Raw genomic sequence first — 20,588 nt, forward strand, 5'->3', positions numbered from 1 at the left:
CTCCAAATCTTGCACAAAATGTCACCTGTGGCCCACGCTAAGTCAGGACCGCAGGGAAGAGAATTCTGGGAAACATAGTTTCAGTTTAGCGAAAAGGACACTGCAAATTCCCTGCAGCTCCAGATGTTAACTTGAATATTATACCCATGGAGGCCAATTAGCATCCGAGACTGCTAGCGATTAAAGTCCACACTCCGGAGGCCCTCAGACTTGTGCTGTGGTTATTTCCCAGGATTTATTGGGAGAGGAGTACTCAGTAGCTGGCAGAATCCTCCCCAAGTGGAGATCCCTGCAATTGTCCTCCCACACCTGCCAAGTTACAAACCAAAAGCAATACCAGAACCCTGCAGAAACTGCAGAGGTGAGTGCCTCCATCCAGGATGTGAGCCATGCAAGGGTAGCGATTCCAGCCACATGCCCTTGTAACTCACCTTTTTGCAGGCGAAAAAGGAAACTTAATGATGTGCTGAGGCCAATCACAGCCACAATTCTCGGTTTGATATCTTTACAGGAGAAAATCAATATAAACCCCAGCGCCTGGTGTGCGGCTGTTGAACTCACGTTTTCTCTTACAGGCCCATGAGTATGGGAAGTTACACTCCGTTTGCATTTACATGTCTTCACTGCCTTGCCCCGGGTTTTGAAACTCTTCTGCAAACTGCAAGGTCCAGAGTCATGATCGTCTTAACAACACAGAAAAAAAAAATGGACACATATGTAATACCCTTTGTAATACTTTAAGCAATAAAAAATATATATCCAAAATTAAAAATGAATTTAATACACCTAACCCAGTGGTCGGTAAACTCATTAGTCAACAGAGCCAAATATCAATAGTACAACGACTGAAATTTCTTTTGAGAGGAAAAAAAAAACACGGAGAACATTATGCTGATACATTCCATTGATGCCATGTTGCTAACTGAACTCTGTGAGCAGGAAACAGCAAGCATCGTAGGTACCTTAGACATATGTGTGCCAAAGTCAGAGATGAACGCTGTGGAAGTTCAAGGGCCTGCCATATCAGGAAAGTTTCTAGGGGACCAGATTCTTGGGAATGTCAGATATCTTCGTGTGTGTTTTTTAAAATTGTTATTGTTTCAGAGAGGAAGGGAGAGGGAAAGAGAGAAATAGAAACATCAATGATGAGAGAGGATCATCAATCAGCTGCCTCCTGCACAGCCCACGCTGGGGATCAAACCCGCAACCCGGGGCACGTGCCCTGACTGGGAATTGAACCGTGACCTCCTGGTTCATGGGTCGATGCTCAACCACTGAGCCATGCTAGCTGGGCTGTCAGATATCTTCTAATGTGAGAGACAAGATCCTGTCCCCTATACCATACACCATAAATAGGAGCAACGCGTGGTATGTCTTTTGGGTTTTGGAGCCGACATATATCGCCCTTAGACAAGGTGCTTTGACTCATTTACTAGGTGGCATATAAACCTGACTATGTTAGCTCTGGGTCTAAAAAAAAGGCTCTTCAACAGTCCAAGCTGTGATACAAGCTGCCCTACACTTGGGCATTCTGCCTGGTAGATCCACGTGCCTGACTTAGGTGTCAGCCAAAGATGCCATGTGGTGCCTCTGGCAAGTCCCAAGAGGAGTATCACAGCTATGACCGGAGGAGTCGTGGCCTTGCTAGCCTCTGCCAACGACTCTTCTACATTCTGGAAAGCAGCTTCAGGCTTGTGACTGAACCTTGATAAGGACCGAATGCCTGATTTATGGACACCAAGTGATTATCGGACCCAAATGTTCCTCACGAACCGAGCATTCTCTGAGCCACGGAATCGTGAGCTTGGATTTGCACAGCTGCATCTCACTGGAAACTGGGGTGGGGTATGCATTGCGGGGCCCACGCACACCCAGAAGGCACAATGGACCACCAAAGCGGGTGCTGGGAGTCCCCATGGCATTCGTTTCTATGGCTTCACCTCCTCTCCCTTAGCTTACACTCAATAGCTTCCAGGGGAAGAGGCGAAAGGACGGGCCTGACTTATGGAAGGCTTCGCACAGTAAGCCAGTGCCAGCCAGAGCGGACAGCTTCTGTGTACAGCCTATTTTGAGGGGTCCCTGAAAGATGGTGGTGAAGGAAAGAAAAATCCTCCCCGTGGGCAGAATATCAGGCAGCACGTGTGTTACCCACTTGGTGCGGAAGGAAGGGTGGCCTGTGGTGCAGACTGATAGGAACTCACGAGCAATATCTAATGGGCTGGCGATTTGCAGAGACTTGGAAAGAACACAGCTGGGAGCTTGATGCCATGATAGTCTAGGAGAGAGGCCTGTGGCTTCTTAGAATGTAGCACGGAAGACATTCATGTCCCGTGTAAATGCCCATCAGGAAGCAATCGGCGGAGGAGTCCTTACTAGATGAGATGGCCCAGCCTATAGATCCGATCAGCCTCTTTCCCCAAGAAAATTGGTGCTTTCTCTGTGGACCCATGGGAAGGGCAAAACCACAAGGTTTCTGTATGTGATAGGAGGCTTCTCTGCTCTTTGTCCAGCTTTGCCATTGACCTGATGGCTCACGTTGGACCATTCCCTTCCCTTTTCTTGACCTTGGTTTCCTAATTTTACAATGAAGGGTTTAGACACAACGATCTCTGATTCTGAACTACATAGCCCAGCAGGAGGCATTTGAAAATGAGGCCTGGGAGGGGGCCTGCTGGTGACATCATAGAGGGGAGAATTCTGTGAGAAGAGTCGGGCTTTCCTGGAAACCCCATTGTCACAGGTTAGGTGAGAAAGACAAGCCAGGTAGGATCCTGCTAGGCCTATGTCTTGAGCTCTTCTTGTTTAAGGGTTCCCAGCATAGTCACTGATTAACCTTCGATGGCAGCAAAGGCTCAAAACGAGACAGACACCAGTGACTTGGATGTGCCCTCTCACCCCAGCTCATCAACCATGCACCACAGACCAGGTCATAGTGGAGCCCATCGCCATCGTAGGCCCCATGATCACCATCGCCATGGTGTGTCCCATCATCACGGTGGATCTCACCTAGACTCCCCTGACAGTACCTTCTCCCGCCACTCCCCCAACCCCTCCACAACCTTGGCCTCGACTGGGTCTCATGGCACTGTCCTCTCCCACCATACCTATGAGAAGGTACCCATTCGCGATGAGCACCACCGTGGTGGCAGGAGACATCATGGTAGACCCCCCCACTTTAGTGAGTTTCGCCATCATGGTGGGCTCCATCACGAAGGTGAGCCTTCCCATTCTAAAGACGGTGTGTCCTCCGAGCTAGGCGGGTCCCATCACTCTTATGCTTACGACCACAGCAAGCGCCATCATCGTGTAACCCACCACCACAGAAGACCTCTTCATCATGGAGAGAGCTCTTCCCACCATGGCATATCTCGCGACCCCAGTGAGCACCACCATGGCCACCGTGGCCATCCTGGTGAGCACCGCCGCAGAGAGCACCGCCACGGGGAGTACCCTAGTGTCAGCTCCAGAGACTTGCACACAGGCCTCAGCGTGGCCAGAGTCAGCTCAGTCTTTCAACCTACCACGGCACACAAGCAGAGCACGGCCACTAGCTTGGCGCGTTCCCGCAGTGCAGTTCGCTCACGTGCCTCCAAGAGAGCCGGAGTCCATCCTCTGGAATCCTTATCTAGAATCTCAGAAAGCTGGCCTGAAGATGAGCCAGTTCAGATGCAAAAAAGTGAGTCTTTGCCCACCCCACCACCACCACTCCCGTTCCAACTCCCACTGCCCGGCCCAGGTTGCAGATCTGACTCAGGCCCGGCACCCGCCTTGCACAGATCAGGAGGCTTGACTCTCGCCTGGAAGGAGGAATTTTTCATTAGCTATTCACTCAACTGACTGTTCATCAGCCAATCTTTTCTTTGTAGAAGCAGGCACCTCTTCAGGCCGTCGGCGGTTTGTTCACTCAGTCACTGCTTTCTTCACTTGCACGTTCACTTGTCCAACATTTCCTCTTCTCTAACATGGGCACCTGGACTACTTGGGCCCTGGCAGCACAAGGAAGACCAGCCCTCAAGGGGCTCAAGGCTGGGGTGGTTACAACCAACCAACCCAGATCATCCAGCGATGGAGGCCTATCCTTCATGTCAGAACATTTGTGGTTTCTATTTGTCCATATTTCCCATGCTAAGCCATGAGGGAAATGACCTCTTCTTGAGGTCAGAGTCTGGGGAGCAGTGCCTGAATGAGGGCCATTTCAGGGCAGGGGGGACCTTGGCTGTTAATGCACAACCCCCCGCTCCCCAAACTTGGCCCCTAGTAGCTCAGCAAACATGGCAACAGCCCCACAGACAAGCAGAGTGGAGTGAATGTCTAATGGAGGGGGTAAGGAAAGTAGCCCAGAGAAGATGTTTCAGCAGAATCTTAAAGGGAAAGGGAGAATTTACCAAGAGGATGGGGTGGCGTCGAGGATCGGGTTTTCCACGCCTAAGTTGCCATGTGAGTAAAGAAAGGCATGGGGGTGTGGGAACATGAGCCCTCAAAGCATGTTCCAGCAGACCCCAAATCCCCCACAGGCTGGCCCCTACCACGGGAGGAGTTGGGCCTGTGGCCCAGTATCAGTTCATAGAGGCCCCTTCGTGAGTGGAAGGCAGGCAAGCAGGCAGGCATGAAGAATCCCAGCCCGGCTGACAGGAGGCCTGGCATCCCCGAGCGCCTCCTCACAGACTTGACTTTCTGGCCCCCTTATAGCCAACAAAACCTCGCGGGGCCACAAGAAGGCGCACAGTGAGAACTTCTGCAGTAAGCTGTTCGAAAACTGTTTCTCCCTTTTTTACGGCCTCCGGAAAATGCTCAGTGTCCTGACCCAGTCCCTGTTCTTTGACGCCTTCATCTTCATCGTTGTCTGCCTCAACATCATCATGCTTGTGGCCCAGACCTTCGCTAAGGTTGAGGTCCGGGGCGGTAAGACCCGGGGAACCCCGTTCATGTGGAGAAGGGTATCGACGATGTTTCAGACCTGCTGTCCGCTTGGCCCAGTGCCCACTGATTTTATTTATTTTTTTAAACACTTTTTTAAAAATTTATTTTTATTGATTTCAGAGAAGAAGGGAGAGGGAGAGAGAGATAGAAACACCAATGATGAGAGAGAATCATTGATCGGCTGCCTCCTGCACATCCCCTACTGGGGTGGAGCCCGCATCCCAGGCACGTGCCCTTGACAGGAATCGAACCTGGGACCCTTCAGTCCACAGGCCAACGCTCTAGCCACAGAGCCAAACCAGCCAGGGCTGCCCACTGATTTTATATAAATTAGTAAAGAGGCTCAGAGAGAGAGAGAGCTGAGGTCAGCTAGGCAGCTGGGGACAGAAAGACCAGCTAAACCAGAGGATGTGCTGTTTGTGGCTATGACCACTAGAGGGCGTATTTGCTCTAAATATGCTTTGCTGGGCCGCGTGGTGGGAACCCAGGTGGGCTAGAAGGGCCAGAAGATTCTGAGGAGACCCAGGAGGGGTGAGAGTGGAAAACCTGCGAAGGCAGCCCTTAAAACCCGGGGGAGCAGGGCGAAGGAAAGCGCAGAAACGAAAGAGAGAAGTAAATGCCCGAGGTTACTGGCATGGTCACTGGGTTGGCTCCATTTTAAGCGTTTTACTGGGTTAAATGCCTTTCATGCTCATGAAAAGTATCGGGCGGGCTGTTACTCTCGCCATTTTACAGACAGGGAAACTGAGGCACAGAGCAGTTAACACACACAGCTATTGGGGCAGAGTCAGGCTCTCCCTAAACGGCTGTGTGTAAGGTTCCCGCGGGGGGGAGGAGAGAGGGGCCAGGGCTGCCGGCGATGAGCCTGAGCAAGCCCCTGGCGTCCCCACAGCGTGGTACTTCATGGCCTTTGACTCCATCTTCCTCTCCATCTACGTGGTGGAAGCTTTGCTCAAGATCATTAGTATGGGCCTCGACTATTTTTATGATTCCTGGAACATTCTGGGTGTGTAGAAATGGGGTGTGTGTGTGTGTGTGTGTGTGTGTGTGTGTGCCCGCACCACGGAACTGCCTAGGAGAGGCTGGAAACAAGAGGGCCGGGCAGGGGTGGCAGTGTGGGACGGCTGTGGGCCTGGGCTCGGGCCCTGGGCAGGAGCCTGTGGCACTCAGGCACGCTGTGCCTTCAGACTTCTTCATCGTGGCCACGGCTGTGCTGGAGTTCACGCTCGTGCAGTTCAACGCCCGCTCCTTGCAGCGCACCGTCTACAACCCCAACTTCTTCAGGATCTTCAAGGTCTTCAGGAGCCTGCGGGCCCTGAGGGCCGTCCGAGTGCTGAAGAGGCTCAGGTGAGCCGGGCCACAGCGGCCCTCCCTGGAAGAGGGGACAGAGGCCTGGACTCCGGGGGGGGGGGGGGGGGAGCAGCGACCTATTGCAGGGATGGGGGCCGGGGCTGCAGACTCCAGCCTGCTTCTGGCAAGCCGCCTGCGGGTCCGTTCTCTTTACTTTCCAGAGAGGGGCTGGGACTCTCCCAAGTCACCAGCAAGTCAGGGACTCCCGTGTTCAGTGTCCGCTCTCGCTCCCGGGCACAGAGCCCCACCTCCACCGACTCAGCCTCCCTGTCCACCTCTGCCCACAGCTTCCTGACCAGCCTCCAGGAAGTGACCGGGACCCTGGTGCGCTCCATGCCATCCATCACGGCCATCCTCGTCCTCATGTTCACCTGCCTCTGTATCCTGAGCGGTGGGGCCGGGGCGGAAGGCGGCGGTAGGGGCCCGGGCGGGGGCGGGGAAGGCGGGCCCCGCGAGCCTGGTTCGGCCCTGAGCCACCAGTCCTCTTCTCGGTGGTGCTCCGGGGACTGTTCCGCCAGTCTGACCCCAAGCGCTTCCAGAATATCTTCACCACCATCTTCACCCTCTTCACCTTGCTGACCCTGGACGACTGGTCCCAAATCTACGTGGACAGCCGGGCCAACGGTGGGGCGGCCCCAGGCTGGCTGGTGGGCAGGAGGCTGGCTGGGTGGGCCGACCCCGAGGGCTGGTCACCCCCCCTCCAAAGCGGGGCGTTCGACGCTTGCTGGGCGGTGCTGTTGAGGGCCGGCGAGAAACTCACGGTTCCAACTGCCCGCTGTCTCCCAGGCGCCTGGTACATCATCCCCATCCTCATGATTTACATCATCATCCAGTACTTCATCTTCCTCAAGTGAGGGTGCCGCCTCGGCTCCGCTCCCCGGCTTCACCCCCTCCCCCTCCCACCCCGGGGGAGCCCCTCCCCAGCCCCCTCACCCAGAGAAGGGTGCTGCCTCTCCTCCAGCCTCCTCCAGAGTACCCCACTGTCCCCCCTCCAGCCTGGTGATTGCTGTCCTGGTAGATAACTTCCAGATGGCACTGCTCAGAGGCCTGGAGAAAGTGAAGCAGGAGGTACGGAGGGGGTGGCGAGGGACCCGTCAGAGAGACGCAAGGAGAAGGCACCGAGGGAGGAGGCTGCTCCAGGGCCCTGGCAGCACCGAGCCTCCTCTTCCCAGAGGGCCGCCCAGATCCGGGAGGAGCTGCTGGCTGAATCGCTGATGAAGCTCAACGAAGCAGGTATCGGCCCTCCCCTCCCGCAGTCAGGCCCGGGATTCCAGGCTGGGCTTCGAGTTTGAGAATCTGAGACTCAGGAGAACGTTCGGAGCTGAGAACTTTGGTCGAAAGAGCACCGAGACCATCCTCCAAAAGCCAACTAAACTGAGCGTCAATTCTTGAAAGACCCGTTGGGGAAATGACTTGATCAGCCAAATGATGATTTACCAAACACTCCTTTCTGTTAATAACTTAAGTTTATAGCAGTGGTTTTACATGCATTGGGTTCAGCTGCCTGAGGGCTTTGTCAAGGGCAGATACACACTTGTCCAGGGTCACTGTGTGTAGCAATTTTGTTTAGAATCTGAGCTCCAGGACCCCACTCTGAAGGTCATTAACACCAGAGGAATAAGGGTCCTCAGGGGTCACCTGGTCCTTCACCTGCCCACTCCATCAGGGACAGACACTCAATGAAATAGAGATTAAGCAGAAAGAAAAGTTAATTGGTTCAGATTGTTTAGCAAACGGAGAGTGCAGGGGCTTTTAGGCGCGGCTGGGTCCGGGGCCTGAATGGCGGGCAGGATTCGGTCTCCCTCCATCTCTCCGCTCTTCAGCCCGCTGCACGGTTTTGTGCTTAGAGCGGCCCCTGCTTCGTGGTGGGAAAATGGCCACGCGCAACTCCGATCTCAAACCCTCAGCTTAGCCATGTCTGCACTCCCAGGGGAGCCCTCCTCTCCGGAAGCTCCAGCAACGTGCAGAAATGATCATCTTTTGCTCCAGTTGATCACCTGCATGTTTCTGATCCAATCCCTGTAGCCGGAAGGGCAGGCTGTTCCGATGGGTCAGGCCTGAGTCTAACCCACAAGCTTGCTACACACTCCACGCCTGGAGAAGTGGTTTCTGTGAGGGCATCCTGGGCAAAAACTTGTTAGCCCTGTTTAAAAACCTCCCTGACACACGGGCTCCCTCCGCTCCCTCTGCCAGGCGTCCCCGTGACCACCCCTCTCTCTCCGCATCAGAGCCTGAAGAGGTGCTGAGTGAACACACTAAACAGAAGCTCCTCATTGAGAAGAAGTTTGGGACCATGACCACGAAGTAAGGAGACCTGCAGGGAGGGGAGGCCGTGGGTCTGAGGGGCGAGTGGTGGGGCCTGAGCAGTGGGCTGGCAGGGAAAGGAGGTTGCCCACCTCTGTGAGGCCCTGTGAGTCTCCAGGACCACAAATAGGACACAGACTAGCACCTGTGCAGGAGGGCCCTACCCTTAAAGAGCTGTGCAGGGCCATGGAGGGGGGGTGGACTTCAGCCAAGTGGGGGGGGGGTGAGGAGGATGGGCCAGGAAACAGGCTGGTGGGCAATCCCTCGTTTCTGTTGATTTGCGTGGTGAGCTGGGGCAAGACAGCTGGGGGTTCGGGGCTGTGACTGTGGCTGGGAGACGTCGGCACAGACTCCTGCTGCCTGGCTCTCGGGCCTGGCTCCCAGAGAGCCTTCTCTCTGAAAACTGGGCCTCACCCCCCTCATCCGGACTGGCTCCAAAGCGGCGGACAAGGCGCCTGCCTCCGGGCACCCTCCCGGCTCTCCTCAGCCACCAGCACAGGCCAAGTCCCAAAGGCCTTCCGTGACCAAGCCTTTGCCAACCTTGTTCGCAGTCATTGCAGCCACTACCACGCCCTGGCATCCTTGCTTCGCCCACACTGTTTCCCAAGCAGAGCGCATACTTCTCCACCTCCGGGCCTTTGGCCCATCGTTCTCTCTCCCTGGAATGTTCTCTGGCTGCCAATGCCAGGCTCAGGTGACCAGGGGCTGGGAGAGCTGAGTTCCAGTCCTGCGCACTTCACCTCCTGGCCCCAGGCTACCCTCCACGCTCCAGCTCCTGGGCCCTTGGTGCCTCTGCCATACGTTGCTTGGGGGCCTCATGGCCTCCACACTCTTCCCCACCAGCCCACCTCCACCAAGAGTCCTCTGTGTTGTTTTCTGTTTGTTTAAATCATTTCCCCCTTTTTCACTTGGAGCGTGATTTCTGTTTTTAAAAGCAGTTTCGGCTTTTCTTTCTTCCTCTGATTTTGAAACCCTACGAGGGCTCCTGCCTCCCTGAAGATGAGGCCTGGGCACCTCGCTTTGACCTTTCCTGGGTGTGTCCACCTCCAGTCCATCCATTCCCTACCCCCCTCCCTGCGGCCGGCCCCCGCCCCCCAGTCTACGCTCTGCTGTTCTGGAAAAGGGAACCGGGGCCTGACTGAGCCTGGCAAACCATCACATCTTTCCAACCCAGCTCAGTGGCACTCCCTCCGTAAGCCCGTCCTCACCCCCACGGGCCGTGCCCTGTGTCAGGTGCATGGGGTACACACACCAGGTTTGCTTTTCTGGCTCCGCCACAGACTGCGCTTTTGCAGGCAGGGGCTGTTCGTGTTCGTTTCTATGTTCCTGGAGCGCCTTGTCGTGTAATTGATTTCCGTGTGATTTGGCCGGTGGGTTTGTTAGACAGGCGGGCGCTGAAGGCGTTATGAATGGGCAGTAGGGTGGGTGAATGGGTGGGGGGTTAGGTGGATGACTGACTGCACAGCATGGTGAAGGGGTGGGGTGAGTTCAGGGCAGAGCAGGTGGATGGAGGGATAGGTCAGTGAGGGAAAGGGGGGCAGTGATCGGATGGCAAGTGGATGGCTAGGCAGATGGGAGGAGGGATGGAGGGATGGAGGGTTGGAAGGGTACACAGTTAATACCCTCTGTGGTACAGGCAGACTGGGATGGGGGGCAAGGCAGAAAAGTTGTGGCCATGCTGGAAGTGGAGGTCTAGAGTTCTGTGTGTGTGTAAGGGGGTGGGCAGGCAAGAAGAGCCATCTGGCCTAGCTAGTGTGGCTCAATGGTTGGGCATCGACCTATAAACCGGGAGGTCATGATTCGATTCCCAGTCAGGCCACATGCTCAGGTTGCTGGCTCGATCTCTAGTAGGGGGTGTGCAGGAGGCAGCCAATCAATGATTCTCTCCCATCATTGATGTTCTATCTCTCTCTCTCTCCCTCTCCCTTCCTCTCTGAAATCAATAAAAGATATAAAGTAAACAAGAAGAGCCATCTGGGGGTCTCTGGGGGCCAGAGGCCCAGCCAGGCAGGTAGGCCGGGACTCACCGCTGCCCCCCACTCTCCTAGGCAACAGGAGCTCCTGTTCCATTTCCTGCAACTGGCCACGGGGGTGGAGCATTATCAGCAGAAGTTCCGTTCCCAGGCATCCGTCATTGATGAGATCGTGGACACTGCGTTTGAGGTGAATCAGGCAGGACCAGAAGGGAGGGGCCGGGGGTGAGGTGACGCTGGAAGGCCAGACGGGGGGACTGTGCCCAGAAGTAGCCTTGAGTGACAGTCCCATGGACGTTGGAAAAGGCAGAGGCTGGAGGCTCAGCCACCCTCCCATCCCACCCCGCAGGCTGGCGAAGAGGACTTCAGGAAGTGATCCCGGGACAGGGACAGCGGACACAGACTGCAGCCTCTGGCCAGCTGCCCACGGGGTGGGCGGGACAAGTCCCAGACCTGCTGCAATGAGTGTCGAGGCCTGCAGAGCTGGACCGCAACAGAGTTTTAAAACCCCAGCAGGCTCTGTGTCCTCACTGTGTCCCCATGGGCACGAGACAGCAGAACCGTGTGTTTGCACGTGAGTGTGCGCACCCAAGTGTGTGCGCGTGCGTGTTGCATGCGAAAGGTGCTGTTCGTGGTCTCCTCCAGCCCCGCCAGGGCCTGGCATCCTAGCTCAGCCCAGCGGTGTGTTGGCAGCAGCCAGAGGGGTGACCTAGAAAGCGGGCCAGGCTCCGTGCTGGAGGGAGAGTGGGTGCTCTGCCTCCGGGAGGGAGGCCTTTCTGGCCCAGGAGTCAGGAGAGAACAAGTTGGACTAGCCCTCTGCTGCCAGGGCATGGGGGACCAGCAGGCTCCGGAAATGGGGCTCCGAGCTCGGGAACTGAAGGCCACCAGCACCTTTAGCGTCCGGTAGGAGGGTCTCATGAACCCAGAGGTCCCCACACGCTTGGGCCGGCGCGGGGTGCTGGAGACCTAGCACTGAGTCGAGCCCAAGCCCCGCCCTGGCTCTTCCACTATCTACAACTCCCCCCTCCTCTCCACTGTCTTCACCCCCTCTAGCACAGTGAAGCCATCATGCAGTACAGGCGGAGGGTGTCAGGGGTGGGACTCCAGAGGCGAGGCTGAGGGTGACAGACAGCTCTGCCAACCAAACCTGTGCCTCTGAGCTGGGCGTGAGCGTGGCGAAGCTCCAGGCCTCTGGACAGAGAAAGCATGCCCCTCTCGGCCTGGCCGAGGGCACGGCTGGCTCAGGGCCCAGGAAGAGGCTGCGCAGGGGAAATGCCATCTGGGATTTGCGCACAGATTCCGGGGATGGGGAGGCCACCGGGCAGATAGCTCCAGGCCTCGCCTCACTCCACCACCTCCCACATTCATTTAACAAGCATTTCCTGCCGCCTGCCCTGGGCCAGCCCCGTGCCGGAAGCTCCTGCTTGGCGACACGTGGGAGCCCTTCCAGCAGCAGCCCCACCACATGGCCCTGGGCTGTTGGAGCTGCCGCTGTGACAGGCTGGAGCAGCTGCAGGACGGCGTTTCTCCGGCATCCCTAACGCCTGTCAAACCCAGCCCTCAGCGCCTCAGCCTTCCATGTGGGAAACACGTCTACGTACCACCTCCTCGGCCCCACCTCTGAGACAGAGGGCAGGGCCTGGGAGCTGGGACAGTTCCTCGCTGGGTCCCAGCACTGGGCAGGGGACCGGGCAGGCACCGCCGGTGTGAGCCCTGGCCTGCAGGGGGCGCGCTCCACAGCCACTGCGTTCCGTCCTGCCTGGGCCCCATGGTGCCCACACTAGTGCTCCCGAGGGACCCAGGCACTGCCCGTCCTGTCCCGGGTGTGGGTGTTGGACCGCTCTGGGTGGGAGTGTGAGGGCCTCTGAGGTTATGTGTGGGGGGGGTCCGTGTGTACATCTCGGGGTGGTTTCTGGGTGGGAGCGCTCCTGGGTCGCCCGGCGGTTCGTGGTTTTCTGGATGTGTGTGTGGTGTGTCCAGGAACATCCGAGGGTGCGTTTTGGGTTTCTCTGTCCGGTGTGCTAAGGAGTTCTGGTGTGTGTGTGTGTGTGTGTGTGTGTGTGTGTGTGTGAAGTATGACTTGTAGCTGCAAATTCAGGTGTGCATGAAATACTGCAACTCTGTTTGCTCTAAACAGTATCCGCCCCTCATCCCTCCCGGAGGCAGATTTCACCTCAGCCCCTTGGAGGTCCTTGTCCAGCCCCTTCCCGGAATCCTGCTCAGGGCAAAGCACAATGTGTACCTGAGAGTCGCTGTCCCAGCCCTCCCGGTCTCTCGGCCTGCAGGGGCTCAGCTGTCTCTGGGCCACACGTGGGTAGAGAAATCTCACAGCCTGGGAGCTCGGAGTCCTGGGGCCCTGCTGGCTGCCCCCCCCCCCCCGGCCCCCATGCCACCCAGGGGGCTGAGAGGGAGGAGTGCTCAGGTGCTCTGCAGAGTACTCACCGGCTCCCCTTTCCTCTCGGGGGCACCATCCCTCTCCTGTGACTCCGCTGCCTTAACGCTGAGGACACTGAGACCCTGGAGCTTTGCTCCCCTACGTCGGTGATGCTGGGTGTTGGGAGGACCCCGGATTTGGAGCTAACCCTGAACCCCTCGGCACTGTCTGGGCTGGGACAGCAGCTCAGCCGGGGGTGGGGGGTGCTGCCAGGAGTGGGAGTGGAAGACGGGGAGAGGGAGGAGTGAAGCACTCAGAAGAGACCGATGCCAGAAGCAGTGTTAGCGATTTATTGCAGCAGACATGGCCCATGGACCTGAAGCGCCCTCCACCGATGGCCCCGCTCCCGTGGCCGCAGGGGCCTCCTACACCGGCACGCAGTGGTGCTTGAGGAGGCTGGAGGAGTTCTCCCAGGGGACCACTAGGATCTCAAAGTCGCAGCGCAGCTTCTGCAGACAGAGTGTGGGGGGAGAGGGAGGTGAGCCTGGCCCAGGCCTGCCTCCTCCCGCAGTCAGTGCTGGCCCACCATGAGGGGCAGTCACTGGCCCAAGAGACAACAACGCTAGGTCCCAGATCTTCCCAGTCCAATCTCCAGGGGGAACCCCCATCTCCTCTGCACCCCACCCTGACCTGGCGCTGAGTCACCCAGAAGGCAGGGACGGGTTCAGCCTGACATCAGTCTGGCCGGCCAGACCAGTTCAAGCTGGACAACCTGAGGGCCCGGGTGCCGGTGGGCAGGGCCGAGTGCAGGGCTCTTACCTCCTCCTGTGCCCCTGCGGCCAGGGGGCAGGTGGTGAGGTCCATGCGGTCTCCGGTCACTGAGCTCTTGCGGCAGGCTGTGCTCCCCATCTCCACGGTCAGGTAGTACTTAATGCCCGCCACCAGCTGGGACGGAGGGCAGGGGCAGGTCAGGGTGCTGGGACACTCCCTCTCGCCTCTCTCACCGCCTCCCATCTCCCATGCCCTTCCCCTGGGCACCAGCACACTGGCCTGGGGATTCAGGCCTGGGGCAGGAGCATCCCGGAGGGGGTCCCCGGGGGAGAGGCAGAGGCCCCCGCCAGGCAGGAGGCTGCTGAAGCACACACCATCCTGAAGCCCACTGCCTCGGCTCCCCCACCTCCCTTCCCAATTAGCTGGGCAGGAAAGGGACTGGTGTGAAGCTGGTGAGGTAGCTGAGCAAGGTCAGGGGTAGATTCTATTTGAAATTTAGATATTTGGTTCATTGTGAAATTTTGGCGTTAATTCCATTTTTAAAAATATATTGGTGAACTATCCTGATTACTCTTGTGACTCCTCCTGAATCTGGCGCCCGGCTGCGCGCCCCACTCGCTCTGCCCCGCCAGCCCTGACGCACCTGACTCTGCGCCTTGAGGATGCGCGTGTCTCGGAAGTAGTAGAGGCTGTTGCTGCCCATGTTGTAGCTGGCCACGGCCGCCTGGGCCGCCTTCTGCACCTGTGGGTCGCTGGGCTTCAGGTCCGTCACTCCTCCTACCATGCGCTCCCCGGGCCGGGCGCGGGCATCGCGGGGCAGCGCCAGCAGACAGAAGGCGAGCAGGGCCAGGCCCAGCGCCAGCGAGAGGTTGGGCTGCGCCATCGTCCTCAATGCCTGACCCAGGTGGCTCCGCCGCTTTTACCGGCTCCGGTTCTCCGAGGCTCCGCCCGACCACACCCGGCCCCGCCCCTCGGCGCGGTGCGCCCCCGCTTGGGGAGGGGAGGGATCGCTGCGGCTGGGACCTCTGGCCAGGCCCCCTTCCAGCACCAGCAGGAGCGGCAGACGGGCCCCAGCGCACCTGTGTACCCCACGCTTGCCCTGCCCTGCAGGGCACACCCAGTCCTGCGAGGGAAGGGACAGTGGCAGCCCCCAGCAAGGGCCACCATCCGGACAGTTCACAGGAGGCCCACCCAGTGTGAAATACCAACAACCGCTAGAGCAAGCTCTCTCTCACATTTACTAACTGTAACCTCGGACCTCTCGCTGCGTGGGTGTCCGCCTCTGGAAAAGGGGTGCTGTGAGGGTTCCATAGGTAAAGTGCGTGGAGAGGCCTGGCACTATGTTAATGAGTAGCAGGTAAGTAGGGGCCTTGCTGGGCTGCGCTGCGTGCTGTGTGGCCCTCACAACCAACGTGAAGTGGGATCCACATGTCCACTTAACAGGAGGCAGGAGGCAGGAGGCAACTGACCTGCCCAAGGACCCCAGCGGGTGAATAACAAATGGTGATGCTGGCTTTTGAGCCCCAGCAAGCTGTCGAATCTTTGCTCTTAAGCCCAACTGAGACCAAAGGATGAGAATTGGCCAGGAGGGGTGTATGTCATTCCAGCTCTGCCAGTGACTGACTGGGTGACTTTTGACAAGTCCCTGGAGCTCTGAGAGCCTGTGTCCTCATCTTAAGAAAGGGGACAATTACCTTCTAAGGCTATTCTATTAATGGCCTCAGGCCGGGTCACCCATAGGCAAGCTGAGTGTGTGCTGGAGGTACCAGCAAAACAGGGCACTATACCTCTTGGGAGGAATAATTTGATAATGCTTAAAAAACACTGAAGCGACCATGGGAGAAGTCTGGATTTTGTCGAGATTCTTCCTCTGTATTATAGCGGTCAGTACAGTCCGTACATTGCTGGGGGAGGCAGGCCTTTTGCCCTTAGGACACTAAGATTTGGTCAGTGCTTAGGGTCCAGGATCTTAACTGAGTCTTGGAAGAGATAGTATGTGACAAACAGTTGGTGCTTAATAAGTGGTAATTAGAGTTGACCCTTGAATGACTTGGGTTTGAACTGCATGAGTCCACTTACACATGGATATTTTTCAATAAATACTATAAATGTATTTTCTCTTATGATTTTCTTAACATGTTTTCGTGAGGAAATTTCTCAAGTGTAAGAATATAGCACATAATATATATATATAAAACAAAATATGTGTTAATGGAGTGTTTATGTTAATGGCTTCTGGTCAATAGTGAGCTATTATTTGGGAAAGCCAAAGTCATATTCTTTTTTTAAAAAATCTTTATTGTTGGAAGTATTATATAGGTCCTCCTTTTCTCCCCTTTAACCTCTTCCAGCCCACCCCATCCCCCCTTCAAAGGCCTCACCACCCCACAGTCTGTGTCTCCGGGTGATGCATATGTGCATACAAGGTCTTTGGTTGATCTCTTCCCACCCACCCTCCCCTCCTTCCCTCTGAGGTTCAACAGTCTGTTCATGTTTCTATGTCTCTGGGTCTATTTTTGATCATCAGTTTATTTGGTTCATTAGATTCCACATAAGAGTGAGATCAGCCCTAACCGGTTTGGCTCAGTGGATAGAGCGTTGGTCTGCGATCTGAAAGATCCCAGGTTCGATTCCGGTCAAGGGCATGTACCTTGGTTGCGGGCACATCCCCAGTAGGGAGTGTGCAGAAGGCAGCTGATCGATGTTTCTCTCTCATCGATGTTTCTAACTCTCTATCTCTCTCCCTTCCTCTCTGTAAAAAATCAATAAAAAATATATATATTTTTAAAAAGAGTGAGAACATGTGATACATATCTTTCTCCGACTGGCATATTTCGCTCAGCATAACTCTCCAGGTCCATTCATGCTGTTGCAAATGGTAAGAGTTTTCTTTTTTATTGCCACATAGCATCCCCTGGTGTAGATGTACCACACATTTTTTATCCACTCATCTGCTAATGGGCACTTAGGCAGTTCCCAAATCTTAGCTATTGTAAATTGCGCTGCTATGAACATGGGGGTGCATATATCCTTTCTGTAGACATAGATTTTTAACGGGGGGTTGTCACTGTTCCTAATCCCAGCTTGTTCAAGGGTCAAGTGTACTGTGAGGAATGAGTCAGCACCCAGCATTCCCCAGGACCAGTGTGGTCACTGCCCAGTCCAGCTGCTACCCCACCCCCTCAGCCCAGGTGTGAAAACAATCTTGGGATTCCAAGGAGCTGTCTCAAGTTTGTTGTGGGCTCAGGTGTCTGCCTTAAAGAGACAGACCGAAGTTTGTGGGAAAGCTGGCTGGCTTGATGAGGAGGCCAAGGCCAGGCAGGAACCTGACCTGAGAGAAGCCGGGAGGGGGGAGAGTAAACACAGGACAGCAACACAGGGAGAGGGAGGAGAGGCAGCCCCAAGGGGCCAGGAGCCTTCTCAGGCTCTAGCAGGTCTGCTCTCCTGTTACACCAGGTTCAGCCATGACCACGCTTACCCCCAACAGCTCCCTGGAGCATCAGCCAAGGCCCAGTCCCCAGCTCACTTGCCCCTACCTTACCTGCCACTCACTCCTCCGATGCACCCCCAACCTAACAATGGCCAGGCCTTTCACCCACTGGGCTGTTCTCACAGCCGCAAAGCAGTAAGCATCACCCTCATTCTGCAGATGAAGACAGTTAATCCGGGGTCAGGACACCTGTTTAAGGTCAGGCAGCTACCCGCAGCGTAATCATGTTGCTGGGGGGAAGCAGGCCTTTTGCCTTAGGACACTAAGATCTGGTCAGTGCTTAGGGCCAAGGATCTTAATTGGGGCTTGGAAGAGGTAGTGGGGGAAAGGATGGGGGAAGAGAAGTTAACAACTACTGGGTCCTCGCTACGTGCCAGGGACTCATGTTCGTTCATCATAACAGTTCTGCAGAGGCAGTGAATATGTCCTCTTTTTAGAAGGAAGAAATGGGGGGTCAGGGGGGAGGGTCAGTGGTGGAGTCTGGGGTGCCACCTGTGTCAGCATCCGCGAGTGAATCCTGGACGGCTCCACCAGAATATGAGGTCTGCTGTGCCGGGGAGCACCCCTGGAGGTGGGGTACCTGGGAGAAGAGCCCGTAGCCTGGACTCCACACTGTCTGGACCACTCTGGCTTCCAGAAGGGGCCTGAGCCAGGTGTGAGCTTGGTCCGGTTGGCCATCCCCACTGGCCATAGGGCATAGCCTCCAGTTTTGCTGTGGCCCAGACATCCCAATCCCGGGTGCCCGTGGCACCACTCTCTCACCCCTAGACAGTGGGTCTCACTGCCCAGGATGGACCCTTGCCATTCCCTTCACCCTGGGACCAGGCCTTCCTTCTGTGTCCCCAAACCCTCATTGAACCCTCACCCTTTATTCTCCCCTCCCCAGGGCTCTGCTCCCCTTTCCCTGTCGGACCGCATCCTGCAGGGAGGAGGCCATGTGGAAGGGGGGCTGACAGTGGAGAACACATACTGTGAGCTTTTCACACTATCTGGGCTGCCACCGGGCAGATGTCTTGGGCTTGGGTTCATCCTGTAGCCTCCCCCTGTTTCCTTTCCAGGGCCAGCAGGATTCCTGCAGGACCCCAGCGTGCATGGTTGGGCTCAGTCTGAGTCCTCAGGACTAGACTGGCTGAGGGGGTCAAGCTCTGGCTGGGTGCAGCTGCAGCAGGGGCGGCTGGGACAACGAGTGAGTCAGCATTTGCTGACTTCCAGGCCCACCCATGCCCGCCAGCAAAGCACGTCCTGTTGGGCAATGTGGGCTGACATTTAGATAACCTGACTGCTACCCATCCCCACCTCGGCCTGTTTTCTCCGACAGCCCAGGCCTGGAGCCTCTGTCACGCTGGCTGGGTTGGGGCTGGTTTCTGCAAGGCCAGTCCCAGCGTACGTTCTAGATGCCCTGTGTCTCCTGCTGCTCCAGGACCGGCCGGGAAGCTGTGTGGGAAGGGACCCAGATAAAGAGCGTGGGCCTTTCCCGCCTGCCGCAGGTCCTGCCCAGTCCCAGGGAGAGGTGAGAGCAGGTTCCGGCCCCTCAGAGACAGCCTGTGGGCAAGGAGGGGAAGAGCCCATGAGGAAGCAGAAAGCAGCAGAGCAGCCGCACATCCCACTGATTTCTGCTGAGGCCCCAGTGCCAGAGCCACGGGCGGCAAAACCGGGCAGGCAGCGTGGGAAGGGCCCCTGGGAAGGCGGTGGCAAGGGAAGAGCCGGTCTCCATCACCTCAGAGGGCCAACGCTCTGGCAGGCTGGGCTGAGGTGGGGGAGGCCGTGGCCCTGCTGGGCGCGCCAGGCCCGTGTGGCAGCCTCACAGCACAAGGGTGGGGGTCCCTGGACGCATCAGGAAAACAGCAGAAACACAGTGTGGCCTGAAACTCCCGGGCCAGCCCGCATGACCACCTCAGTCTGGGCCTCAGACTGGCACCCTCCCGAGTGGCCTGTAACTCGAGCCGGGCCCTGCTCTGGCCACCTGGTGACTTTCCAAGGGGCCACTCGCACTTCCCAGAGCCAGCCCTGCACTGAGCCCTCACCCCTACCAACCACCATAGCTTCCAACTACTCGCAGTCGCTCTACCCCCGGGTCTGTATCTTTGTTCCCCTTTTCTCCTGCTATTCCGCGGTGCAGCTAACGCACAGACAAGTACACAGAGCATATCTGCTCCCTTTAACAGATCGTTAGCCAATGCCGGTGTTACCACCACACAGGTCTGAAGTGGAACCCGCCACTCCCACCCCCAGGCTTCCTATTCATCACACCCACCTCCTGCCCCCATAGGTGATCACTGTTGATTTTTGCAATAAGCTTTTTTCTAGTTTTACCACCGAGGCAGAGATTCCCAAGCAAGAATTTACTTAACTTTACAAGAATGGAGTCACATTACTGGATGTTTCCATTGTTTGCTTGGTTTTGAGATTCTACCCTTGGACACAGCGAGTTCATGTTCACTGGTATTGACAGCCATTAGCTGCTCCGTTGGGGGCTGTTAAACACAAAACTGCTGTCCAGGTTCCCAGAGGTGTGGGAGTCCCTGGTCATAGCCCCCGGGAGTGTTGGATCACAGGGTGGGTTTCCAGTTTTGCTAGAAAACTCCTGTCTTTCCCCAACTGTCTTTACATCCCCACCAGCTGGGTATCAGTTCCTGTTGTTCCATTCCCTCATCAGCCCTTGGTAATGTCTGACTTCAAAATTTTTGCTAATCCAGTTTAGCAAAATAGCATCTCACTTGTATTTCTGACTCCAAGTGTAAACACCTTTCCACAGGTTTATTCATCATGTGGGTATCCCTCAGGGCTGCCTTTCAATATATTTTTATTGATTTCAGAGAGGAAGGGAGAGGGAGAGATAGAACATCAATGATGAGAATCATTGATGGGCTGCCTCCAGCATGCCCCCACTGGAGATCAAGCCTGCAACCCAGGCATGTGCCCTGACCGGGAATCGAACTGTGACCTCCTGGTTCATAGGTTGGCGCGCAGCCCGAGCCACGCCGGCGGGCCATTTGCTTTTCTTCACTGCAGTTTAGTCTGTGCCCTGGGGAAAGCCCTTTCGCTTACGTGCTGCAAATATCCTTTCCCACTTGGCTTGGCTTGCCCTTCACTGTTTACAGTATTTTTAGATGAACAGTTTCTATTAATGGAGTTGACCAACTTTTTCTTCTTAAATTTTCCCTGGGATCATGAAACTCTCCTCATATTATCCATTTTAGTATTTAATATCTGTCCATCTCTCCTGACCAGACTGTAAGTCCTCTTGTGACAGCAGAGGGGGTAACATCTGGACTCCGTTTTGACAGAAAGAACTCATCTTAGAGGCCCATTACTCCTTGCTTTCAGTAAAATTCCATGGTTCAAATTAACCAAACCACACCCTTAAAGTAAAGACTGTACGATAAAATAGTGGGGTTTTCCCTCC

General features: G+C 56.1%; 2 protein-coding genes across 2 annotated transcripts; one reads left to right on the top strand and one right to left on the bottom strand.

Moving 5' to 3' along the window:
* Positions 1–2,838: 2,838 nt before the first annotated feature.
* CATSPER1 (cation channel sperm associated 1) lies at positions 2,839–10,923 on the top strand. The gene is made up of 12 exons (XM_059711237.1): positions 2,839–3,676; positions 4,690–4,902; positions 5,813–5,926; positions 6,108–6,267; positions 6,558–6,649; positions 6,751–6,894; positions 7,057–7,120; positions 7,266–7,338; positions 7,443–7,503; positions 8,499–8,574; positions 10,623–10,737; positions 10,897–10,923. Exons 1-12 carry the CDS (start codon positions 2,839–2,841, stop codon positions 10,921–10,923), a joined length of 1,977 nt encoding a protein of 658 aa, XP_059567220.1.
* A 2,325-nt stretch (positions 10,924–13,248) lies between these two features.
* On the bottom strand, positions 13,249–14,612 carry CST6 (cystatin E/M). The gene is made up of 3 exons (XM_059710025.1): positions 14,336–14,612; positions 13,741–13,866; positions 13,249–13,430 (listed from the first exon to the last, which is right to left on the bottom strand). The coding sequence occupies exons 1-3, from the start codon at positions 14,573–14,575 to the stop codon at positions 13,347–13,349; spliced, it is 450 nt and encodes a 149-aa protein (XP_059566008.1). The 5' UTR covers positions 14,576–14,612; the 3' UTR covers positions 13,249–13,346.
* Between the last annotated feature and the right edge of the window lie 5,976 nt (positions 14,613–20,588).

This window comes from Myotis daubentonii, chromosome 9, assembly GCF_963259705.1.
Source record: "Myotis daubentonii chromosome 9, mMyoDau2.1, whole genome shotgun sequence".
In the NCBI taxonomy this organism is placed as follows: domain Eukaryota; kingdom Metazoa; phylum Chordata; class Mammalia; order Chiroptera; family Vespertilionidae; genus Myotis; species Myotis daubentonii.

What these genes read in the sequence shown, in the direction of transcription:
- CST6 (XM_059710025.1), bottom strand. Translation starts at nt 14,575, where the DNA reads ATGGCGCAGCCCAACCTCTCGCTGGCGCTGGGCCTGGCCCTGCTCGCC. An exon ending in TCCTCAAGGCGCAGAGTCAG is followed by an intron (nt 13,867 to 14,335) that starts GTGCGTCAGGGC and finishes CCTCCGTCCCAG; the next exon opens with CTGGTGGCGGGCATTAAGTA. An exon ending in CCGCAGGGGCACAGGAGGAG is followed by an intron (nt 13,431 to 13,740) that starts GTAAGAGCCCTG and finishes CTCTGTCTGCAG; the next exon opens with AAGCTGCGCTGCGACTTTGA.
- CATSPER1 (XM_059711237.1), top strand. Translation starts at nt 2,839, where the DNA reads ATGGCAGCAAAGGCTCAAAACGAGACAGACACCAGTGACTTGGATGTG. An exon ending in GCCAGTTCAGATGCAAAAAA is followed by an intron (nt 3,677 to 4,689) that starts GTGAGTCTTTGC and finishes GCCCCCTTATAG; the next exon opens with CCAACAAAACCTCGCGGGGC. An exon ending in TAAGGTTGAGGTCCGGGGCG is followed by an intron (nt 4,903 to 5,812) that starts GTAAGACCCGGG and finishes GCGTCCCCACAG; the next exon opens with CGTGGTACTTCATGGCCTTT.